Genomic DNA, 25919 nt, shown 5'->3' on the forward strand with positions numbered 1-25919 from the left:
GTGTGTATTCATATATTTATCATTTTTATTATTGTAAATGTTATGTTTTTTTTATATAGATATAGAGATGTATATCTCTATATCTATATATAGTATTACAGTATTACATATTATGTTGCTGAAACGTCCCAGCAATACTAAGCAGAAGAGGGCGGGACTGGTTGTGTAACACACATCATAACACAGCGCAGTGACCTTCACAAAGCAGGCGGGTGTTAGTGCCGCAAGGCATCGCGGGAGTTGTAGTTTGTAGTTTGTCCCTTCTCTCTCACTCCAGGCCGCTGGTTAGTAAATTAAAACTACGTTTCCCGTCATGCCCTGTGCGGCGGAACTTGTGCTTTGGGAAAGTTCGGGAAGGTTGCAGGGTAGTTACGTCAGGGCAGTGCGGCGAAGTGGCGTGCGTTTGTGTATTCCTGTAGATCGGGTCCCGTGTAGAATAAGAGGTAATTGTATAGATTGCGGGCTGTGTTTGATAGTCCCATGTTATACTGCTGTGTGTCCATTATATACCTTGTAGTGTGATTACAGTGTGGGGGCTTTATCACAGCTAACATTCAGGAGGATTCTAATAGCACTTCCCTGAAAGTGTAACTAAAGACAAGTGTTCTCCTGGTATTGGACAGAGGGGAGAGGGATTAGATCCCCGGTCATTGCTGTCTGTGTCTTTTATATTTGTCCTGTTTACTATTATCACCAGAAGTGACAGAAAACCCCAAATGATGGCTTGTCACCAGAACAGGAATTGAGCTGAAGTCCTTTAAAGCGGGGGTTCACCCTTAGAGAGCACTTTTCCCCCTTAGATTCCTGCTCGTTTTCTCTAGGGGAATCGGCTATTTGTATTAAAATATGTGCAGTACTTACCCGTTTACGAGATGCATCCTCTCCGTCGCTTCGGGAATGGGCGTTCCTTCTTGATTGACAGTCTTCCGAGAGGCTTCCGACGGTCGCATCCATCGCGTCACGATTTTCCGAAAGAAGCCGAACGTCGGTGCGCAGGCGCAGTATAGAGCCGCACCGACGTCCGGCTTCTTTCGGCTACGAGTGACGCGATGGATGCGACCGTCGGAAGCCTCTCGGAAGACTGTCAATCAAGAAGGAACGCCCGCTCCCGAAGACCCATACCCGGAAGCGACGGAAGAAGATGCATCTCGAAAACGGGTAAGTACTGCTCATATTTTAATACAAATAGCCGATTCCCCTAGAGAAAACGAGCAGGAAGCTAAGGGGAGAAAAAAAAAAAAATAATAAATGGGTGAACTCCCGCTTTTAACCACTTACGCACCTTCCCGCCCAAGCCAATTTTCAGCTTTCAGCACTGTCGCACTTTGAATGGCAATTGCACGGTCATGCTACACTGTACCCAAACAAAATTGGCGTCCTTTTTTCCCCACAAATAGAGCTTTCTTTTGGTGGTATTTGATCACCTCTGCGATTTATTTTTTTTATTTTTTTTGCGCAACAACTAAAAAAAGACATTTTGAACAAAAATTAAGTTTTTATTTTTTTCTGTTAATTTTTTTGTAAATAAGTAAGTTTTCTCTTTCAATTATGGGCACTGATATGGTGGCACTGATGGGCACCGATGAGGTAGTACTGACGGGCACAGATGAGGTGGCACTGATTGACGGCGCTGGTATGCGGCACTGATGGGCACTGATGGGCACTCATGGGCGGCACTGATGGGCACTCATGGGCGGCACTGATGGATACTTATGGGTGGCACAGATGGGCACTGGGCATGGATGGACACTGTGGGGTGGCACTGATGGACACTGTGGGGCGGCACTGATTTACCCATGTGTGCCAATCAGTGCCCATTTGTGGGCACTGATTGGCATCATTTTTTTTATGCTTTTATTTTTTGCCCCCTTTTTTTTTCCCCTTCCCTGTGCTTCCCTGGTGGTCCAGTCTGGCGATCTGAGGGGGGGCTGCGCTGATAAACAATCAGCGTGAACCCCCCCTGTCAGGAGAGCCGCAGATCGGCTCTCCTCTACTCGCGTCTGTCAGACGCGAGTGAGGAAGAGCCATCAACGGCTCTTCCTGTTTACATCGTGATCAGCCGTGATTGGACACGGCTGATCACGTGGTAAAAAGCCTCCGCCGAAGGCTCTTTACCGAGATCGGAGATGCAGGGTGTCAGACTGACACCCCGTATCACCGATCGCTGCGCGCCCCGAAATCCTGCAGGACGTCCATGGACGTCCAGTCAGGATTTCAAAACCACTTCCCGGACGTAAATCGGCCATAGGCTGGACGGGAAGAGGTTAAACAAGAAACTCATTCAGGGGACTCTGGTGACATTGAGGGTTTCCCTCACTTTTGAGAGATTTCCTCTCACTTCCTGTTTCAGCTGTGGGAAAGGAAGTGAAGGGAAATCTCCCCAATAAGACACAGATGGCAAATAACGGGTTATAACCCTCTACTATAGTTCTACTTTAACCACTTAAAGACGGCCCACCACATATATACCTGTATGTCACTTCGTCCAATAGATACTGTGGACGCTAATTGGCCAGAGGGGGAGCCAATCGGCAGGTCCGGCGGATGCAATTGCTCCCCAGAGAGATAGAACTGCGGTCTGCCGATGTAAACAAGGCAGATTGTTGTTTTGTCAGAGATGAACAGAGTGATTTTGCGTTCCAGCTAATATGTTTGTTTTTTTTTGCCTTTCTCTGGATCAAATGTGGGTGAAGGATTGCGTATATGGGATTGTATGAGTTTTTTATTTTATTTAAAGCGGGGGGCCAGCTTTAAAAAAATGTATTTAAAAGTCAGCAGCTACAAACACTGTAGCTGCTGACTTTTAAGAAGCACACTTACCTGTCCAGGTTGCCTGCAATGCCAGCCGCCCGAGGTCGATCGTGGCTGGTCCCGGCGCCACCATCCTCACTAAGGATGAGCTCCAGTGTGTTCGCACAGTCCACGTGCAGAGCCTGCCAGGAGGTGGGCACCGCGCTGTGCTAATCACGGGCAGGGAGACATTGTCCCGATGCTCGGCTGCAGAGATCGTCTCACTGCCTGTGATTAGCGCAGCGCTGACTTCCTGGCAGGCTCTGCACATGGACTTTGCCTTGCGACTTCACTGCCCATTTCCTACTGCGCATGAGTGAGTCGCGCGTCGCTTTGTGAATGGCGGCAGACTTCTGGGAGACGCACAGTTCCTACAAGTCAGCGCGCCCCATTCCCCAGAAGACAACGCGAGGAGGACAAGACCGAGGAGTAAGGATGAGCTCCGGCGTGTTCGCATAGAACACATGCAGAGCCCGCCAGGAAGTTGGCACCCGGCGCTGCGCTAATCACAGTTCCCGATCTCTGCAGCCGAGCAATGGACAATGTCTGCCTGGCTTTGATTAGAGCAGCGCGGGTGCCAACTTCCTGGCGAGCTCTGCACGTGTTCTATGCAAACACGCAGGAGTTCATCCTTACCGAGGAGCACCCCAGACAAGGAAGGGGCAGATTAGGAAGATCTGCCTAGTAACAGCCATTTCTGGTAAGTATAGTGTTTTTTTTTTTTTTTTTGTTTTTTTTTATAGCCTTTTTGGCTGTTTATTATTTTTTATGGTGGACCTCCACTTAAACCACTTTAGCCCAGAAAGATTTGGCTGCTCAATGACCAGGCCATTTTTTTGCGATACAGCACTGCGTCGCTTTAACTGACAATTGCGCGATCATGCGACGCTGTACCCAAACAAAATTGATGCCCTTTTTTTCCCCACAAGTAGAGCTTTCTTTTGGTGGTATTTGATTATCTCTGCGGTTTTAATTTTTACTATATAAACAAAAAAATTGCGACAATTATGAAAAAAAACAAAACAATAATACATTTAAATATAAATCTATCCCCTATTTTGTAGCCGCTATAACTTTTGTGCAAACCAATCAATATACGGTTATTGGAATTTGTTTTACCAAAAATATGTAGCAGAATACATATTGGCCTAAACTGAGGAAAAAATATGATATTTTTTTTTTTTTTTTTTTATTATTGGTTATGTTTTATAGCAGTAAGTAAAAATTATTTTTTATTTTTTTAATTGTCAGCTTTTTTTTTGTTTCTAGTGCAAAAAATAAAAACCGCAGAGGGGGAAAAAATACCAATTGTAATTGTATTTGGGTACAGTGTTGCACCACTGCGCAATTGTCAGTTAAAGTAACACCTGCCTGCCGTATTGCAAAAAAGGCCTGGTCATTAGGGGGGTAAAACCTTCTGGGGTTGAAGTGGGTAAAGGAGAATTGTGGCCAAAGCTCTTTTGGCCATGTTTATGCTATCGATTACAGGAGTGCAGTTCGTTCTGCACTCCTGTGACCCGTATTCAGCAGGCATAAATTAACCATTCTATGCATGAAGATGAGAAAACCTGTGTGCAGGATTCCTCCTGTATTGTAATTGTTCTGTCTTCCCCAATCTTGTAAAGCGCTGCGCAAACTGTTGGCGCTATATAAATCCTGTATAATAATATAGCAATAAAGACTTAACAGGCTGTCTAATCCTCCTCCACTCTATCCCAAATGAAATAACACTGGGCCAGATTCTCGTAGATATCCGGCGGCGTAACGTATCTCCTTTAGGTTACTCCGCCGCAAGTTTAACGGGCAAGTGCCTGATTCCCAAACCACTTACCTGTAAACTTGTGGCGGCGTAGCGTAAAGTCCACCCGCGCAAGCACTCCTAATTCAAATGATCCTGGTAGGGGGCGTGGATCATTTCAATTTGGCGCGCTCCCGCGCCGATCGTACTGCCCATGCTCCGTCGGGGAAATTACCCGACGTGCATTGCGCTAAATGATGTCGCACGGACGTCATTTGTTTTGACGGTAACGTAAATGGCGTCCAGCGTCATTCACGGACGACTTATGCAAACGACGTTAAATTTTCAAATTGCGACGCGGGAACGACGGCCATACTTAACATTGAGTACGCCACCTAGGGGGCATGTTTATCTTTACGCCGCGTATCGCTTACGGAAACTACGTAAAAACACTACGACGGGCAAGCGTACGTTTGTGAATCGGCGTGACTAGTAATTTGCATATTCTACGCTGACCGCAAAGGAAACGCCACCTAGCGGTCAGCGTAGATATTGCAGCCTAAGATACAACGGCGCTGGCCGTCGTATCTTAGGCATGTTTAAGTGTATCTCAGTTTGAGAATACACTTAAACATACGACGGCCTTAGATTCGGACTTACGTCGGCGTATCTGCTGATACGCCGGCGTAATTCTTTGAGAATATGGCCCACTTTGCCTAAAGTTACACCTTTAAAGGGTCACTAAAGGAAAAAATTTTTTTAGCTGAAATGACTGTTTACAGGGCATAGAGACATAATAGTTAACTGATTCCTTTTAAAAATGATTAAAAATAGATAAAAAAAACAATCATATAATGTGCCTGCAGTGTAGTTTCGTTTTTGCTGTTGTTTGCTGGTTCTCTGATGTACAGAGAGCCACTAGAGGGCAGTCAGCCAATAGAGAGCAGTGATACTTTGTCTAAAACTCCTCAGCACCAATCCAGTTTCATTTTACACACAGCTCCTTGATTAGTGACCACCGTGAGAAATCTCCCAGTACTGTGGTTATCAGGAAACAGGCAACCAGGAAGTGTCCAAAACAGAGAGGATTTACAGCAACATGAAAGCAAAAACGAACAATGAGAACATGAAACCAGGACTGCAGCAAGGTAAAGGAAGCTATTTAGCTGAAAAAAAAAATTCCTTTAGTGACCCTTTAATCTCCTGTCCCAGAGATGCAGTAAGAAGTGAGGGGAGCATCCCATTTACACTTTCCATTGGACGCAGTCTGGTATTGTTCTTCTGGTGACAGTGACAAACATTTTGAATTTCCCATCACTTTCTGACCCAGTAACAATGGTCACTGGGACAGACTGGGCAAATCTCTCTGTGGGCTCATGTAAACAAATATCAATAAAACATTCTACCAGACATCCATACAAACCTACTCTATCCAAAAACAAACACGTTTATCTTTTCTTGCTTTAGATCTTCATTGACTGATACAAGATGCTTGCTGCAAGGCTGGCATGCCTTAGGGGCCTTCCTACCCTTGTCCGCCCAGCTCTTAGGAGTTCTCCTTTGAAAACAAGCCAATGGCTCATACAACCTAACCAGGTAAGAGTGTGTCTTATCGTGTATAATTTGTTCTTTACATCTAAGAAGTTCACTTTATCATTCATTGGCTGGTAATCTGCCATATTAAAGTTCAACCACTTTTTTTAGTACAGCTGTTGTGAGAAGAGTATGTGTACCGCCATCACTGGCTTTTGTCTGAAAATACTGGATGCCTGGCTGTGTCTGGCTTTAATAGTAAATGCAGGTTCTAGGTTTAGTAACACTTTAAAGCAGTTGTAAAGTCAGGAAGTTTATCTTCATGCAATAAGATAAAAAGCCTTCTGTGTGCAGCAGCCACCCTCCGCCTCCCTAATACCTGGCTGAGGTTTTTCTAGCTCCAGCAGTATTGTAGGAATGTCTCCCCCATCCAGGACTCCCCTCCTTATTGGCTGATACAGCAGCGTGGCGCCATTGGCTTCCGCTGCTGTCAAAGTCAGTCAGCCAATGAGAAATGAAAGGGGGTGTGGCTGGGCCACAGCTCCCTGTTTGAATGGATGCACGGAGCTGTGACTCGGCTTGGGTGCCCGACAGGAGGAAGTAGCCTGGAGAGCTGAAGGGACCCGAGAAGAGAAGGATCCGGGCTGCTCTGTGCAAATCCACTGCACAGAGGAGGTACGTTTAACATGTTTTTTTTTTTAATAATAGGGAGGTGTGCAGCGGATAGCATAGTCTAATCCGCGTCGGAAACAATATTCTGCGGTATTGTGTGTCGTCAAATGTGGAAGTGTGCATTGGTGTGGTGCTGGTCAAAACAATCTCATAAGAACACTGCAAAACTGTCAGTACTTCCCTTGGCAAGGGGATGGAGGTGTAAGACCCTAGCTGCAGATTTATAGTGGGGAGATGGATCCAGTACCAGGGGCTTTTCAGGAATACTGTGTGTATAATTAGCATATAGACAAAAAAACAAATGTTTTGTTTCCTTAAAAGATTGTGAACTCATAGAGCCGGTTCACACTGCGGCGACCTGGTATACGACTTAAAGGCCCAAGGTGCCCCAAGTCACGCGGTCGAGAAAATGAATGGAAGCCGTCTTAATGTACACTACTGAAGTCGCTTCCACTTCAGAAAAGGTTCCTGTACTACTTCAATCCGACTTCTAGGCAACTTGTACCCATTGATTTCAATGGAAGTCGCCTCAGAAGTCTGGTCACTGTCTTAACTGAAGCAACAATACAGGAAGAGAACATACATTTCTCAGGCAAACCCCTCCCTCCCACAGAGCTGATTGTTGTTTGATTGGCCACTGGAAAGCCTCCTGTCCTGGAGGCGACTTGAAGTTGCCTTGTACTGTCCTGGAGGCGACTTGAAGTTGCCTTGTGCTGTCCTGGAGGCGACTTGAAGTTGCCTTGTACTGTCCTGGAGGCGACTTGAAGTTGCCTTGTACTGTCCTGGAGGCGACTTGAAGTTGCCTGATGATTCATACTGAAGTCGTGTCCAAGTTTCCTCCCAAAGTCGTGCTGGAAGTCGTGTTGCCCCTTTGTGAATGGGCTCTTACCCTGTAAAACAACCAATTCAGTTTAAAATAGAGATGGAAGTCAAAACATTTGTGTATACATACAAAAAAAAAAAAAAGTGTATTTATTTTTAATAAGTGATCACATTCCCTCTGTTTTCAGCTTCACAAGGAGCTCGGAGAGGTGGGGGAAGATATACAGCAGCAAACAGTTTTTCCAGTAAATGTCTGGGAGGGAGGGGGGGGGGGGGTCGTGTCTGCTGAAATCTAATCATTGGGGAAGAGCAAGCTTAATTCCCAGAACAACAAGAAAACTGACCACACTAAACATGAGAGCACAATGTGGTCAGTTTTCATGAGGAAAGCAGAGTGACTTGCAGGAACACCAGGTATTTCACACAAAGGAAGTATTACTCAGAGAACATGATACATTTTCATTTAAGAACATGGTACAGCAAGCACATATCAGGAATATGAAATGTTGAGGTAACACATTCCTTAATGATTACGCATTAATGACTTGCTTCTGTTTCTTTAGGGTTATGCAACTAAAGCTAGATTTGGAATACGTGGTAAATCTGCACGTCAAGAGATCAAGGAGGCTGCTTTTGAGCCATCGATGAAAACAGCAGCTCGTAGTGAGTAATGTCTGCAAAGTCGCATCGTGTCAAAGAGAACCTGTCACTAGACCCCCCATTTTATCTTTAAACGCTTGCAGCAGTAGAGAATAACAATTAGTTGCTGGTTCACAAATGGTTTGTTTTACAGTGTTCTGAGGCATGCAAGGTCTTCCAGGATCCAACTGTTTCAGCAGTATTGTCTGATTTTCTGCTCTCTGCCCTTCACTCTGTCACTTGTGTCTCTGTACATAATTCTGGCACTTATCATAGCTATTCAGTGTTCTGTGTGGCCTCTCTTGCTGTCAGCCTCAGCTCTTTCATGCAAGAAACTGCGAGGGTGAGCTGGAAAACGCACACAGAGAAAGCCAGCATCTACAGTAAGAGCCAGAATTCTGTACACAGACACAGGTGACAGAGGTACAACCTGGGCAGAGAGAAGCTGGTATAGACAGGTATCCAACACTCATGAAAATGTTGGGGCAAAATGTTCATCCGTCAGAACAATTAAAGTTTTTAAGGAACCATTGAAAAACTTTTAAGTAGTTAGTCTCTTACTTGCAAGTGTCTAAAAAGTGTCGGCTGGTGCTTTGTTTAACTAGTTGAAGACCAAGCCTTTTCCGGCACTTTTTGTTTACAAGTAAATTTTGTATTTCTTACTTATAACCCCCAAGTGTGTGTGTGTGTATGTATGCGCTGGGGTTTTTCAAACGCAATTTAAAAAAAATACACTTTTACTTAAGGACCGGAAGGATTTACCCCTTAATGACAGGCCATTTTTTGCGATGCAGCACTGCGTTAAAAGCAGTCCTGCTGCTCCCGGCGAACTGGCTGTAGTGGTGTCTGAAATCAAGCACACCCATGCAATGAAAATCAAGAGTTTTTTATTGGCAAAAACAGGCAATAAGCATATTGGCGGGGGGGAAAAAAGGTTGACTCGTTTCACACGTTAATGCGTGCTTTGTCAAACCATACTGGGCATAACCACCATACACGCATACATTCAACATTTTCACCTGATTAAACAGGTGTAAATGATGAGGCGGACAAGTCCAGGGACATCAATCGGCTGTTTCCATTTGAAAGTAAACGGCAAACCATTTCTGGTAAACCCAATCCTCCACAAAATAAACAAACACAAACAAAAAAATCTGGAAAAATGAGAATATGCAACATATGCTACAAAAAAAACTTAATAAAAAAACGCAAGGGTCTGTAAGCTCTGCACAAAGTGAAAAAAAGCTCACCCTGCAAAAATATATATAATTATACCTATAAAGATTTAAAACTAAATAAAGGTAAGAAATACAATTGTGTCTCACCTCCTGGGAACCTGCACACAACTAAAGCAAATGATGATAGACAATGCCCCCTACATGTTCAATACAGCGAAAAATGTATGCAAGTGTATATATAATAAAAATCCCTATATTCAGGATATATACAAGGATCTTGAGGATCTGCAGGGGGAATCTGACAGCAGTCAGGAGGGGGTGATATACTCTACCAGTGGGGGCCTCTTTTTAGGGTGCAGTCAGATTTCTACCCTGTGAACTCAAGGGGAAAATCCTTGGTTTTATTTCCGAAGTGTTGAAAAGGAGCTTGCTAGATTAGCATCTCGTGTTAATAAGGGATTCATTTATAATGACAATCTTGCTATTGATGTATGCAATGCACTAAAGGCTCTGAGTCAGGACTTTTCCATTGTCATTACAAAGGGTTAACCCCCCCCCCCCCTCACTGGTCGACCTATATTGGTAGAAATAGGCTTTTTAAATGGAAATCTTGGTCTTTGGGTTGATTGCCAACTACAGCCGTTAGTTAAGAGATTGCCTAGTCATTTGAAGGACACTAAACACCTCTTGAATTTATGCGATCAGCTGAGGTGGGAGGAGAGGGATTTATGGATTACCTGTGATGTGTCCAGTCTGTACTCCTCCATACCACATGCCTTGGGCGGGTGGTAAAAAACTATCTGGACCATGACAGTGGATACTCCCCCTTACACAGAGAATATATTCTTGAGTATTTTTTTTTTTTTTTTTTCATTTTATCTCCAGAGATGTGGGGCAGCCATGGGTGCCTGGTTTTCACCCTCTTGCCAACTTGTACATGGGTTGATGGGAGAGGGTGCACATTTTTGGAGATAACAATCCTTTTCGGTCTAGAATCAGGTTTTTCCATTGAAGATCTGTTCATCTGCTTCAAATCCGTAGGTACATTTTAGATGATTTATTTTTAAATAATTTAAACCTCTAATTTATGGGAAATTTGAGTGACACATCGTTCTCTTTTTGGATGTAGTTTTGTCTAGCAGGGAGGGACGCATTGTATCAAGTTTAGAAAGCAAACCCCTCACCTCTCCCTAAAAAATTGTTCAACTGGTATGACCTGGGTGCTCAGAGTCCACATGTTTGGAGGGTTCCTACGTGTGGACTCCCAGGTCATGGGACACGAGGTATACCATTTGAACAATGTTTTTAAGGTGCACGGAATCTGCAGTGAGGAGACTGATTTCCAACAAGAGATAGTATGTGTTCTAGGTTTCTTGCCAGGGGTAACCAGCCCAATACTATAAATGGGGCAATTGAGATAGCAGAATCTACCCCTAAGGAGAAGTTGCTATGAGACGAGATGTGAGCTTACATAAATTAGAACCCCAATCTTTTTAACCTCATACAGTTTGGAATACAATATAATCAGAAAATTGTGGAATATTATGTGCCAATTCTGCATGAGGATGTATGTTATGCTAAAATGTCTGGGGGGGGGGGGGGATAAATTCTGTGTCACAGCGAGCATCGGCAAATTCCTTGTCCCCAAGTGAATTTAGTTCCAGCAAACAAAGCAGAACAAGGCTTGTTTGTTGGCACGCATAAGTGTGGTGCCAATCGTTGTCCATGCTGCTGGTAGTTTTTTTTTTTCTCCAGAGCATAAATTGCAATACTAGGAAAGTGATCTATTTGATCACATGTAAAATGTGTGCAATACAGTATGTGGTTCGCACAACTAGAAGGCTATGGGATCGCCTACACAATCATGTCTATGACATAAAGAAAGAATATGGTACTAGTGTTGCTAGACATTTCAATGAGTTTCATGGGGGTGACACCACCCTAGTACAAATAGAGGGAATTGAAAAAGGTTGTGACCCCTAGAAGAGGCTGAGATGACTTTAGAAGGGAAGTCTTTTGGATATTTTTGCTCCAAACAAGGACTCCAGGAGATACTTGACTCGCTTTTTTTGAATAGGATATTAAATTATAATTTTTTTTTTTGTCTCGACTGTATATGAACGTGCGGTGACTTTTGCCTTTCCTCCTTTTTTTTTCTCGTGTGTTTTTAGACCGCAAAGGTAAAATGGCAATGTAGAGGTTGTCTATATAATTAATATAGGGATTTTTATTTTTTATACTTGGCAGAAATGAGATGCATAGCAGAAAAAAAATATCTCAGTGTAATTTCGTCAGAACGGAGATCTGCCTTGTTGCAAATCCCCGGGGAAAAGGTGCCGGGCTGCCAGCAGACATTGGATCCGCCAGGCACGCCGATTAGCTCCCACACTGATCGGCACGCGCATGCCCACAAAAGCTAGTGCACAAATTCACGCAGCCAAGCCAGCTTGCCGCAGTATAACTGCAGCGGCTGGTCGGCCAACGGTTAATTAATTTTATATAAAAAAACACTATATATAACACAATTTTTGGTAAAAGATGATGTTACGCCGAGTAAATAGATACCTAACATGTCGCACTTAAAAATTGCGCACGCTTGTGGAATGGCAACAAACTAAGATACTTAAAAATTTCCATAGGCAACGCATACATTTTTTTTTTTTTTTACTGTTTAGAATTACATAGGAAGTCGAGCACTATAATTATTGCTCTCCCTCTAACATTTGTTGCAATACCTCACAGGTTTGGTGCGAACACAATTTACATATGCTTGGGCAACCTGCATATGCTTTTGTTTCTGCGCGTGAGCATGGAGGGATACCACTAATCTACAAGGTAGAGCTGTCATATAGACCGCTCCGTCCTGCAAAGTGCAGAACATGCAGAGATAGGAGAGAGGGTCTGCACAGCTGTGCCTCTAACAGCCCCAACAATGCAAGCCCCCTACTGACTAAACACGATAGAAGGCAGAGTGGTTGTGGTTCTGGTGTGTTGAACATAGAGCAGAAGGGATGGTTTTTGTGCACATCTGTCCTGGATGCCCATTGGTGACAGAAATGTTAAAGTGGAGGTTCACCCAAAAAAATCAATTTTTAACATTAGATTGAGGCTAATTGTGGGAAGCACAATCGGGTGTTTTTTTTTTTTTTTTTTTAAATCAAATCAATGCAGTACTTACCGTTTTAGAGATAGATGTTCTCCGTGGCATCCGGGTATGGGCTGCGGGACTGGGCGTTCCTATTTGATTGACAGCCTTCCGACCGTCGCATACAGCGCGTCACGAGTTTCCGAAAGTAGCCGAACGTCGGTGCGCAGGCGCCGTATAGAGCCGCACCGACGTTCGGCAACTCGTGACGCGCTGTATGCGACCGTCGGAAGGCTGTCAATCAAATAGGAACACCCAGTCCCAAAGATCATACCCGGAAGCCACTGAGAACATCCATCTCTAAAACGGTAAGTACTGCATTGTTTTAAAAAAAACACCCGATTGTGCTTCCCACAATTGGCCTCAATCTGTTAAAAAAATAAAAATTGGGTGAACCCCCGCTTTAAGTGAGCTTACTATATGCTCAGTTCTAGAATTGCTAGGGAAAATCCATCCTGTTAAAATCTGCCTTTTTTTATTTTTTTTTATTCCCTTTGTCTGCATTTATAACTTGGGAGACATCTTTTAACACTGAGTTCAGATATATTTCTTTCTTGTCTTTCAGTTGACGCAACAGGTAAACTAATTGTCGCTGGAGGTGCTGCTGTTGGTCTTGGAGCATTGTGTTACTATGGGCTTGGGATGTCCAATGAAGTTGGTGCAATTGAGAGAGCAGTGTAAGTCTTTTTTAGCAAAGTTGACCTGATATTTCACAATAATGTTTTATCAAGCTGATAGAGAAACGATAGATTGGATGCAAAGAGTTAGGTGCACTAATCCCATGCAGTCTGATTACTTTTTCCCTTTGGCTACTAAAGATGTGTACCACATGTCATTGCAGTGGGAATATAGCCATTACAAATTTGATCTCCTGGCTCTTTAATGTAGAAGTTGTCTGATCACTTTTACATACCAGAGGGTGTGTAACAATAACATGGATTGTATTGTGTTTGCCTGAATGAACTGTAATACAAATATTGGTTAGATAAAGAGTTGTGCAGTACAAATTATAATTTTTAGGCCAGAAATGCTAATACTAATTTAACACGTACAAATTTTGGTGGTGACAGGGATAAAATCTAGCTGAACACAAACGCGTTCTCTTTAGAAGACAAACCTCTGCAGGGATCTTTCTCCCATTTTATTTCTAGTTCTAGTGACCAAACACAAATGAAAAGTGTGCAAAGCCACCCTAGTGTAACTCTGCTTTAATATGGTAAAGTTAAAAATGCTACAATGGTCAAACTCGCATTGTGTGAAGATAGATGCAGTATAAGGATTGCACTGTGGCCACACTCCTATAACCACTTCAGGATCCCGATGGAAGGGAGAGCCGTGGATGTTCAACCTAGCTGCCAGGATGCTGGCAGCACATCCGAGGCTATCCACCACCACGCTCGATGTGGAGATCCTAATGCGCTTGAGTCCGGTCCAGCCGGCGCTGCTCTTCGAAGACACACGAGCAGGGATTTGGGGGGGGGGGGGTGAGGACGTCACACAATACGTTTTGGAGGCATGGCCTCCTTCCTCAGGTCATGTCCACTAACTCGCTAGTAACTTGCCAATTTATTGTGGGAAGAGAGACGTGATCATGGTGATGCCTTCCCTGTCTCTTGAGGGAACATGGGTAGGGAAGGCAAAAGGTACTTGTAGGCATTGGTTACAGCGATGGGACTATAGCAACTTAATAGATAAAACATCATAATAGATTCCTTAACAGATTGTAATAAAAACCGTTTTATAAAGATGTATCTGCTTCCAGCGAACACTAATATGTTAAAAAGAAGTTAATAATTTTGAATATGCTTAATTATGCTAATTAAGGGATCGACCATGAGACAGAGAGCATAATACTCCCAATAAGAAAGGGAATTATTATTTTGGTTTAATATAATATATACAATATGCGCACATTTACTTTCCTCTCCCATAAATTACAGTTGTATAATTGCATTATAGTTGCATAAAGATTTGCTTTACATATGTGTTTCATATGGAGATATTTAGACAAATATAAACTTTAAATATAACAGGAGGAGGGAGGGGAAAATAATTTTGATTGGGAACTACCTCTTGTATAATGAACTACTTGCATCTCTATCTCTCTGTGTAACCATCTTCCCTCCTCTAATGGAGGCATAATGGATGACAAAAAGATTTTGTGAGAACATATATACACAAGATTAGTATTCATACACATACATAAACATATATATTTATATACATACACCTATACATTTCCCAAGAACTTAAGCTGAACCCCGGAAGAGCAGTATTCATATAAGGGTGTTTAATTCCAATTCCACATTTAGCCCATTGGGTGACATGGAGTTTAAAGTAAAAATCCAGGTGGTTTCCCGTAAGCATAATCTGGAAAACCTTTCACTTTCTGGAATGATCATAGGTATAGCTTCTCAATTTTTTGTGATATACCAAAAAACAATACTAACCAATTTGGGATCCTCAACCGTTTTCCCACTCTGCAGTTAAAAAAATAGTTTATTATGGCCTGTCACTCTGTTGGATAGCTTTTGTTCACTCTATCCGTGACCCCACATGAAGTGAAGGAGGATCTCTGCAATGGATGAAAATGGATCTACACCCTCAAACAGGGCTGTGGAGTCGGAGGAAATTTTGGGTACCTGGAGTCGGCAAACAATGCACCGACTCCTACTAAATTTAGATTGGAATAAAAATAAAAAAAAGCAAGTTTAAATGTCCCAATTCACAAAAAGTTATAATTAATGACTTCTCTACTGTAAGAATAAAGACCAATGCATGAAGTGCCTCACGTAACCGCAAAACGAACACGTTAAGTGACCGTGAAGAAGCATGCTTTTCATGTGCTTCACTATATGGCACGCAACGCACAATTAGGAGCTGCAATACTTATACTTTCCATAGTGTTGTGTTCTGCTGTTACAGGGAACGCAGCGCCCATGTGTAACCTAGCCTCTCACTGATAAGGGATTAAATAAATATGTTTTTTGCAGGACTAGAGAGTGAGACACTTGTATAAGTGAAGGGAATGGAGGGCCAATAGTTCAAGACTGAAGCTGTAAACCATTGGAAAAACGACAAGTTTTTATAGCCTTAGCTAAATGACAGCAAACTCTGATTGTTAGCTTAAACTTTAAACATGACTATGGGATTCTCCTAGGAAAATCATGTTTTAGAATAAAAAACGTTGTTTTCATTGTGTTTGTCTTTTGCTTAAACTGTGCAATACAGTAGACTGTTGGCTTCCCAGCCAGTAGTCCTGTGGTAGGTTGCGTTTCTTTCCCTCAAGGAATGTATAAAATACATTCTCATATTAATACAGAGGAGTCGGAAGTACAAAAAACTGAGGAGTCGGAACATTTATCTACCGACTCCACTGCCCTGCCCTCAAATACAAGTTGCCTCCTCTCCATCACTTCATACACACTTTTTTTTATTAGCTTTTTTTTGTTAAAATAACTCCCAAGGCAGTCTAAAGAGCATGGAAAAGATTCCAGGAGACAGGCAGTCACTCCTAGGAGAGATGGACAGGGCTGTAGAAGGTGCTTAACCCATCGGCAGGACTGGTATCTGCTCATTTGTGCAAGGAGGAAAAGGATGAGCACTGCCAGAGCCCTACAAAATGTTCTCCAACAGGCCACTGGTGTGAATGTCTGACTAAATAATCAGAAAACGACTTCAGTGTGGCATGACCGCCTGCCGTCCTCTAGTGGGTCAGTAATGATCTGGGGAGACAAATGGTCTGGGGACGCACAGACCCCTTACAGGGTAGACAATGGCACCCTGACTGCCATTAGGTATCTGGATGAAATCTCCGGAGATATCAGATACCTGCTGACCCTTGATACCAGGACCTGTGTTATTGCATACCACACTTTGTGACCTCCTGGAGGTCGAAGTAAGGAGGTGAGAGGCCATCCTTATATTCTGGTGGAGGATCTTTACTCTGGTCACTTTTCTGGATTCGCACTTGTATATGAAATGATTGGATTTCTCTCTCACTTATTCACTTATGGACTTTATTTACTTATTTCATATTATTATTATTATTAATTTTTTGTGCTGCACTTTTTATATCACGTTTCTTTGGGATGTTTTATTTGAATTTATTCTAAGTGCTGGCAAGCATTCTTATTGTATATTTTGTATTTCACTTTGTTTCAGCGCTGAATACTTTCTTTATTTTATCCTTTCATTCCTAACACATTACCCAGTTCATATCAGTATAGATATCCAGCATATCTTTCTCCATTGAGATCTGATGTGTTTTCAAAGTATTCTTTTAAGCAGTGTATGTTTAAACTGTAAGTTAATAATCGTAAAGTGCTCAGTGAATACGTCAAACAAAAAATCGTTTTCATATAGTCCATCAAAATTGCTTCATTGAAGACGTGAAACAACCATTGTGTCCACTGATAAACTTGATCCAATCTGTGTTTTAGATCGCACAGACAATTCCAGAAAGCATATGTAGAAAATGGTGCAGCGCTTATATGGGTACTAAATCACTCATAACATTAAATGTAATTGAACAATAATAAAGTCCATATAAAAATGTGTGTGGAGATGACTGGTTCGGACACCGCCACCAACACCCAAACACACTGCTTCTTGCCAAAAGAAAGATAAAAACTTGCAAGACAAATATATCAATAGCGGCTCTTCAACAGAAAAGGGTGTAGAGAAAAGCTGGATGCCTTCCAAGATAGGATCCTCAGCAGCATGAGCATAATCAGGCCCTTAATCGACCTTGTTAGTGGGGAACCACTCCTTTCCAGAATGGAGTTGAAGCAATCGTATTTGTATAGTAATCACTATGGTAATCGGCTCGCCTTTTCATAATATGGACCCCTTGATTGACTAAAAGTCAAAAATGCATAAATCATTCAATCTTCCCCCATATGAATCCTGTGACCTCTATACTGCGTCTAAATCAAGTCATCCCAGGCCTCATGAAAGAAGGGAACAAGATATGCAAACAACTGTTGCACCACAGGCTTAATTACAAAGCCCTAAATACATAAATGCACAACTACATATTTGTATGTAACAACCTGGTTGACAAAGCATAAACTCATTGTTTCTGTACCAATATGTGTTTTTCAGAATTTGGCCTCAGTATGTGAAAGATAGAATCCGGTCTACTTACATGTACTTTGCTGGCAGCATCGGTCTCACAGCTTTGTCTGCTGTTGCTGTTAGTAGGACCCCAGCTTTGATGAATCTCATGATGAGAGGATCCTGGATGGTAAGTGCACAGAAAAAGATATGGAAATTACTTTGTATTTCTTACTTAAATAATGTGTAGTCCTTTTAACCAGAATTTATTTGGCAAACTTACAAATACAATTGTCCAAAAATTATTCTAGTGTTGAATGTACTTGTAGTTGGTCACTCTCCACCAGGCACAAACATTTTAGGAAATGTCTTGGCTTGCTTTTATTACTTTGTTCTTGAATAGCTGAATTTATGTTGGCATGTCCTTGCCTTACAGGCCATTGGGGCAACATTTGCAGCGATGATTGGAGCTGGTATGCTGGTTAGATCAATATCTTATGACCAAAGTCCTGGTTCCAAGCATCTAGCCTGGATGTTATATGCAGGTATGTTGTCATTTGATGAAATCAAAGCTTTGTATGCAGCTTGTTGAATATGTACATACAATAACAAAAATGCTTTTCCCTGGCGATGGGAATTTTTTTTTTTTCTGTGCAAAATAAATTGAAAAATAAACCATTTGAAAAGATTTGAGATCTGGTAGAGCTTTCAGATTAGGAGCATTTTATACCTGTTGCCACAACACTTTTAGGCGACAGGGGGGCGACGGGGGTCCAGAGGTAGAGATAGTCAGCGCGGAACATATTCCAGACGGTAGTATTGGGGGCATTAGTGGTAGGGTGACCAAAGCACATAAACCCAAGGTAAGTATGGTAGTAAGTCCTAGTTGCAATCTCGGAACACCCAATAAGAGGATAGTATGCAAGCGTAGTCTAAACTACGTAGCATGTTCACCAATGCCAGGAGCCTGGTGGACAAGATGGGTGAACTAGAGATACTGTTGTAGGAGGAGGATTTGGATTTTGTGGGATTGTTAGAGACCTGGTTCAACAGCTTTCATGATTGGCTTGCAACCTTTTAGGGGTATACCCTTTATCGCAAGGATAGAGATGGTTAAAAAGGGGGAGGGGTATGCCTATATATCAACAATGATGTACAAGTGAATGTGAGATGACATCACTAAGGGAGCTAGGGAGGAGGTGGAATGGGTAAAGCTCCAAAGGGATGAAGCTAAGGGGAAAATAATACTGGGAGTATGCTATAGGCCCCCTAACCTGAGGGAGGAGGGGGAGACAGATCTCCTATTACAATTTGGATTAGCAACAAAGATGGGAAGTGTTCTAATGGGGGATTTTAATTATCCAGACATAGACTGGGTGGAGGGAACCACGCATTTATGTAAGGCTCGCCAGTTCCTAAATGTCTTGCAGGACAATTTTATGGGTCAGATGGTAGATGCACCAACTAGAAATAAAGCGTTACTGGATCTACTGATTACAAACAATACAGACCTGATCATGAATGTGGAAATACAGGGCAACTTGGGTAACAGCGATCACAGGTCAATTGGCTTCAGTATAAATCGCACAAATATGAAACATAATAGGAATACAAAGGCACTGAATTTCAAAAGAGCCAACTTCCCTAAACTACGATCCTTGCTAGAAGGCATAAATTGGGATAAAATCTTAAGAACAAAACACGGAGGAGAGCTGGGTTTGCATTAAGAGCATATTACATAAGGGCATTAGCCAGTGCATCCCATTGGGTAATACATTTAAAAGAGCGAACAAAAGTCCTGTATGGCTTAACTGCAATATAAAAATGCATATAAAAGCAAAGGAAAAGGCCTTCAAAAAATACAAGAATCCTCATCAGAATTCAGACTTTATAAAGAATGCAACAAGAAATGTAAGGGTGCTGTTAGGGCGACTAAGATAGAACATGAAAGACACATAGCGGAGGAGAGAAAAAAAAATCAAAACATTTTTTAAGTATGTAAACGGTAAAAAAGGGAGGACAGACCATATTGGCCCCATAAAAAAATGAGAAAGAACATCTGGTTGCAAAGGATGGGGAGATAGCGAAGGTATTGAATTTATTCTCCTCAGTCTTCAAAAATGAATCGGGATGCTTCAGTAACCACAACTGCAGTATCTATCCTCATGACACATCACAGGAAGTGCCTCCATGGTTGACAGAGGACAGAATTAAAATTAAACCTCGGAAACTTAACATTAATAAATCACCGGACCAGATGGCTTGCACCAGAGGGTACTTTAGGAACTCAGTCAAGTAATTGCTAGACCATTGTTCCTAATTTTTACTGACAGTCTACTGACTGGAATGGTACCAGCTGATTGGAGAAAAGCCAATGTAGCACCAATATTTAAAAAGGGCCCAAAATACATCCCTGGGAATTAGATCTAGTTAGCCTAACATTTAATAGTATGTAAACTCTTGGAGGGGATGATAAGGGACCATATACAAGATTTAAGTAATGAGCATGGTATCATTAGCAGTAATCAAGGAAAGCCTGTAAACGTGGTGTATCTGGATTTTGCAAAAGCATTTGACACAGTTCCCCATAAACGTTTACTGTAAAAAATAAGGTCTGTTGGCATGGAACATAGGGTGAGTACATGGATTGAAAACTGGCTACAAGGGCGAGTTCAGAGGGTGGTGATAAATGGGGAGTACTCGGAATAGTCAGGGGTGGGTAGTGGAGTCCCCCAGGGTTCTGTGCTGGGACCAATCCTGTTTAATTCATTAATACACGACCTGGAGGATGGGGTTAGCAGTGCAATCCCTGTATTTGCAGATGATACTAATCTAAGCAGGGCAATAACTTCTTCACAGGTGAAAAGATCTGAACACGTTAATGGGGTGGGCAACTACATGGCAAATAAGGTTCTAAGTAGAAACATTTAAAATAATGCATTTGGGAGGCAAAAATGCATATTTAATCTATACACTGGGGGGGGGGGAGAACCTCTGGGCAATCTAGGATGGCAAAGGACCTGAGGGTCCTTGTAGTAGATGGGCTCAGCAATGGCAGAATATTGGCATGCATTAAAAACGGGATTAACTCCAAAGATGAAACGATAATTCTCCCACTCTACAAGACTCTGGTCCGGCCACACTTAGAGTATGCTGTCCAGTTCTGGGCACCAGTCCTCAGGAAGGATGTACTGGAAATGGAGCGAGTACAAAGAAGGGCAACAAAGCCAATAAAGGGTCTGGAGGATATTAGTTATGAGGAAAGTTTGCGAGCACTGAACTTATTCTCTCTGGAGAAAAGATGCTTGAGAGGGGATATGATTTCAATTTACACATACCATACTGGTGACCCCACAATAGGGATAAAACTTTTTCGCAGAGACACATGGCCACTTGCTAAAATTAGAAGAAAAGAGGTTTAACCCTAAACTACGTAGAGGGTTCTTTACTATAAGAGCGGCAAGGATGTGGAATTCTCTTCCACAGGCGGTGGGTTTCAGACACTATTAGATAAGCATCTGAACGACCACAACATACAGGGATATACAAGGTGATACTGACATATAATCACACATAAGTTGGACGTGTGTCTTTTTTCAACCTTGCTTACTATGTACAGTAACTATATGTAACAATATGGTGTGTCTTTCTGCAGGTGTAATGGGAGCTGTGGTTGCGCCATTAACATTACTTGGTGGCCCTCTACTTATCAGAGCTGCATGGTATACAGCTGGTATTGTAGGTGGATTGTCAACAGTAGCCATGTGTGCACCAAGTGAAAAATTCCTAAACATGGGTGGACCGCTTGGCATCGGTTTGGGTTTTGTTTTGGCATCCTCTATTGGTACGTACATAATTTATTTTGCATTTTGCTGCATTCTTATTTTACAATAGGAATATGTTCAGTAATATAAAGAATAATGGTATGTTATAGGTTCATCAGCTAGTTGCCTTCTGTGTGCAATACCTATAATGCTTTTTTTTTTAAGAAATATCTTGTACAGATATCTGAACGCTATGGTTATCAAGTTAATGTAAAACAACTGTATAGTTTTAAAGCAGAAAAAACTATTTGTGTAATTTGTTTTCCCCGAACACTTATTTGCTCGTACCAAAAGCTTTCAACTTCCTTTTTTAATAAACCACATCTTGATTTTGTCATTTGTTTTTATGCTAGGAAGTGCATTCCTTCCACCAACATCTCTATTTGGTGCTGGACTGTACTCTGTTGCTGTTTATGGAGGCCTTGTTCTCTTTGGCATGTTTCTATTGTATGACACACAGAAAGTTGTCAAGCGAGCTGAAGCTACACCCATGTATGGAATGGTGAAATATGACCCGATCAATTCGTAAGTATCCAGAAAACTGTGTTTTCCACTTCGAATCTAGTATTGACATTGAGTGACTGGTGTAGAAATGTGCTGGGTAGTAAATGGGGTCTGCTGACTTATGATAATGTGAAATACTGATCTACAATGTTTTCTTGTTCAGTGAGATATCATTTTAGAACACTAAATACTTTAGACCAGGGGTGTCCAACCTTTTTTTTTAAAGAGGGCCAGATTTGATGAAGTGAACATGCGTGAGGGCCGACCATTTTGCCTGACATTCTTTTAACCATTAAAATTCGGTCTAAGTGTGTGTGTTCGAGCACTAATACACTGCCCAACAAGAATTCTCTTGCCTTTGTCGCACTTGTTCCCGACACACAGATAAATTCTCCCAGAGAGCCCTCCCTTACATCAGGGTCCCCAGAGAGGCTCCCCCTATACATCAGGGTCCCCAAAGAGCCCCCCCCCCCATACAGCAAGGTCCCCAGAGGCCCCCCATGATTGCAGGTAATAAATTCCCACCATGTATGGACAGCCCTAGACTTTGCCAAGTTAATGTTCTGTTTTCTTTTTTTGTAATTATTCATGTGATCTCATCTGTGTGGTTGAGCATTTTGGTTGTATGTTCATAGCAACAGCAAAGAGGTCTGACGTCTGCTATTGCTGACTTTTATTTTGAAGTTGGCTTGGGTATTCACTTGAAATAAATGTGTTTGGATAAATGAAATACACGTTTGTCCTATGATATTGAATCACAGAATAGTCGATCAGGATGGCAGACCCAGAGCATACACCCATATCCTTCTGCAGTCTGTTTTTTAACCACTTCCAGACCAGGCCTTTTCTGGCACCTTTTGTTTACATGTAACAATCAGTATTTCTTGCTAGAAAACCGATTAGAACCCCCCAAAAACGATATATTTATTTTTAAAGCACAGGCCCTAGAGAATAAATTGGTGGGTTTTGCAAATTTTTACACAGTATTTGCACAGCTGTTTTTCAGATACCATTTTTGGGGAAAACATTGAATTTTAATGCAAATAAAAAAAAAAAAAATACAAGACAAGCTAATTTATTTGGTAAAATATAAAAGATGTTACGCCGAGTACATAGATACCAAACATGTTACACTTTAAGTTTGCGCATCCCCATGCTACAGTGACAGATGACGCTTTAAAAGCCTTTGTTACCAATTTAGATTTACAGAAGAGGTCAAGTACTATAATTACTGCCCTTGATCTAACGTATGCATTGATACCTCACATATGTGAGATGATTACGTGCATTCGCAAACAGCAATCACTGGTGGGGACAATTTATTTTTACACTGTTGCTTACGTTTTTTTTTATTTAATACTTTAATTTCTGTCGCAACGATAAATATCCTTACAAAGGCAATGTGACAGGTACTTCTTTATAGAGGGCGCCTCCAGGTTAAGTGATATAAAGCTTTAATAGCATACAGATTACAGTGTGAACTTATTTAAAATAATAGAATCCAGCATGTAGATTCAATGTGTTTTATAACCATATATTTTTGCACTTTAAAATCTCATAACGTAACTCATCCTGTCATTGGATTTTCATTTGCAGATGCATGGGAATTTATATGGACACCTTGAACATCTTCATTCGTGTAGCCATGATACTGTCTGGAGGTGGGAGCAGGAGGAAATGAATCACCACAACAGTCATAATCGCCTATTGATTGCCTGTAGCACTTTATGCAACTCCTGGACCATAAACACGTTAATAATAAACATCATCAACAAGTTTGTTTATATTGTTCTGTATAACCAGTCTTGTTGATTGAAGCTTTCTGAGATGCCTTTACTTTGAAAAAACGCACAATTCGTGTTTATAATTTAGGCAAGCACTAAGAAATATTCATCTCCTCCACTCTAAAAAGCACCCGAGAATAAAAGGTGCAGTGGAAAATGATTTTACATCCTGAAATGAAATTGCACGGGTAAACAGTGTATCTTCAGAAAAATGCCTTTTACTCTGTGTGGGATGTTGAGCTTCAGATGATTTGTTTGCAATTTTCTGTTAGCAATAAAAAGTAATTTATAGCCACGCAATACATTTAAAGCATATTTGCAGAGGCAGTAGCTGAGCATTCATGCCAATCTTACAATAAATTGTATCCCTTTCAATCTTATGAAACTGCTTTGAAAGTAAAAAAATGCAGATAGAGATCTCACTGCAGTGGTGGAGCGGTCTTTCATGCAGATACAGTGTAAAATTTAGGATACCAGGAGACTCATTCCTTGGTGTTCACTAAAGCTGTTAAAAATATTCCAAACATCTGCTTTGGTGCAGACTTTTTAAATCCTTCACTGGGTGTCTGTAAAAAAAAAATGACTATACTTTATGAAAGAAAAGTAGGCATATTACCATGATTCAGCTTACCAAATTGCGTGTTGAAAATGTTCTGTTTATTATTTAAATTTATTATACTTGGGAAAAACAAATAAAGGTTTGTTTCTTCAGAATGGTATATTTTTTAAGTAGCATTGATACTGAAAATGTTTAAAAATATGGGACTTGTTTTTAATGGCAAGAAACTCCTTCTTAACTATGCACACTGTGACCCATCCATTGATGAAATTTGCACCCATGATTAGCAGATCATGGGTGCAATGCCTAGACCCTGCACACTCTTAGTACAGCTGTCTGCCCCTACCTCTGACATGGGGTGGACAGTTTCTGAATAGCAGGAGGATTCGCTGGAATATGAGATCGCTCACCAGCACCTTCGCAGTTCATTGAGAACTACAAGCCTTCAGCCGCAAAGGCCGACGGTACTTGTAGTTCATTCATTCACAGAACTTTTGTGAATGAATGTTGTGACCACGTGGGCGGAACCCTGCACGGTCGCGTTTTTCAATTCTGACAGCAGGTGTGACAGAGCTGGAACATCTTTCAACCTAAAATACAGGTGGAATGTGTAACCTGTTCCAAAGATGAACTTGCCTTTTAAAGCTTATATTTTCATAAGGCTGGTCATGGTGAGAAGCAATAGAAACCTAGGATTACACTGGTATGACTTTAAAGTAGACGGTATGCTATAAAATCTTTTGCTTGTTGGTGTCCTATTTTTGCCCATCCTATTCATCAAGTTATTTTACAGGCAGTCTAGAATCCACTAGATGTAGTCTTGTGATAATATTCAAGACAAATATATCTTATTTATATTGTGTGTGTGGTTGATCTCATTTAATTGATGCTATCTCACAATAAAAGTAGCACTTCACACAGATAATATATGGGATTGCTTCAAAAGAAGGTATTTTGAATAACTCCAAATGTAATAATTTGGCTTTATCTACGGATTTCTTTCTGTTGGATGTTATCTTCAAATGATAGATGTTGCAGTAATGTTGTGAATAGGTGTCACCAGTTGTTGTTGCTATATAGCACCATAAACCTTTACTATATTCTTGCTTAAAGAATACATTTATTCTTATTGTTCCTAATATTTTATTAGTGCTTTCTTTATTGTACATCCCAGAGTATGGGGTGTTAAACCATTCCAGGTCAGTGATCATCAGCTGGGGAGTCAAGTCCTTGAAGGCTTTTAGTGGTTTGGACCTACAACATGAATTTGTGAGTGCCCTGGGGTAGTCTATGTTGGTACCCTATACCAGTGGTCATCAACCCTGTCCTCGGAGCCCAATAACAGGCCAGGTTTGCAAGATAACTGAAATACATCACAGGTGATATCATTTGCTGCTCAGTGATTTTCCAAAGTAATACATAAAACCTAGCCTGTTGGTGGGCCCTGAGGCCAGGGTTGATGACCACTGCCCTATACTATTGGCCCCCTACTCCCCCTGGATGCAATTGGTACACTCAAAGCCACATGTGCAGTACAGCTGTGATGTCACATCACGACAGGGAGGACAGCTTTACTGCACAGATTGACAATACAGAAAGGGGAAAAGCTGTGTGGCTGCTTATTGGAGGACTGCATGTGACTGCTATTCACATGCTGATAGCTTCTCAATGGA

At 41.6% G+C, this 25919-nt stretch overlaps 1 protein-coding gene across 1 annotated transcript; it reads left to right on the top strand.

Moving 5' to 3' along the window:
• The first annotated feature begins 333 nt into the window (after positions 1–333).
• GHITM (growth hormone inducible transmembrane protein) lies at positions 334–24398 on the top strand. Its single transcript, XM_040320724.1, has 9 exons — positions 334–443; positions 5996–6124; positions 8119–8218; positions 13083–13194; positions 17624–17765; positions 18012–18120; positions 21231–21419; positions 21753–21924; positions 23500–24398. The coding sequence occupies exons 2-9, from the start codon at positions 6017–6019 to the stop codon at positions 23582–23584; spliced, it is 1017 nt and encodes a 338-aa protein (XP_040176658.1). The 5' UTR covers positions 334–443; positions 5996–6016; the 3' UTR covers positions 23585–24398.
• The last annotated feature ends 1521 nt before the right edge of the window (positions 24399–25919 follow it).

Source organism: Rana temporaria, chromosome 8 (genome assembly GCF_905171775.1).
Source record: "Rana temporaria chromosome 8, aRanTem1.1, whole genome shotgun sequence".
Lineage (NCBI taxonomy): Eukaryota > Metazoa > Chordata > Amphibia > Anura > Ranidae > Rana > Rana temporaria.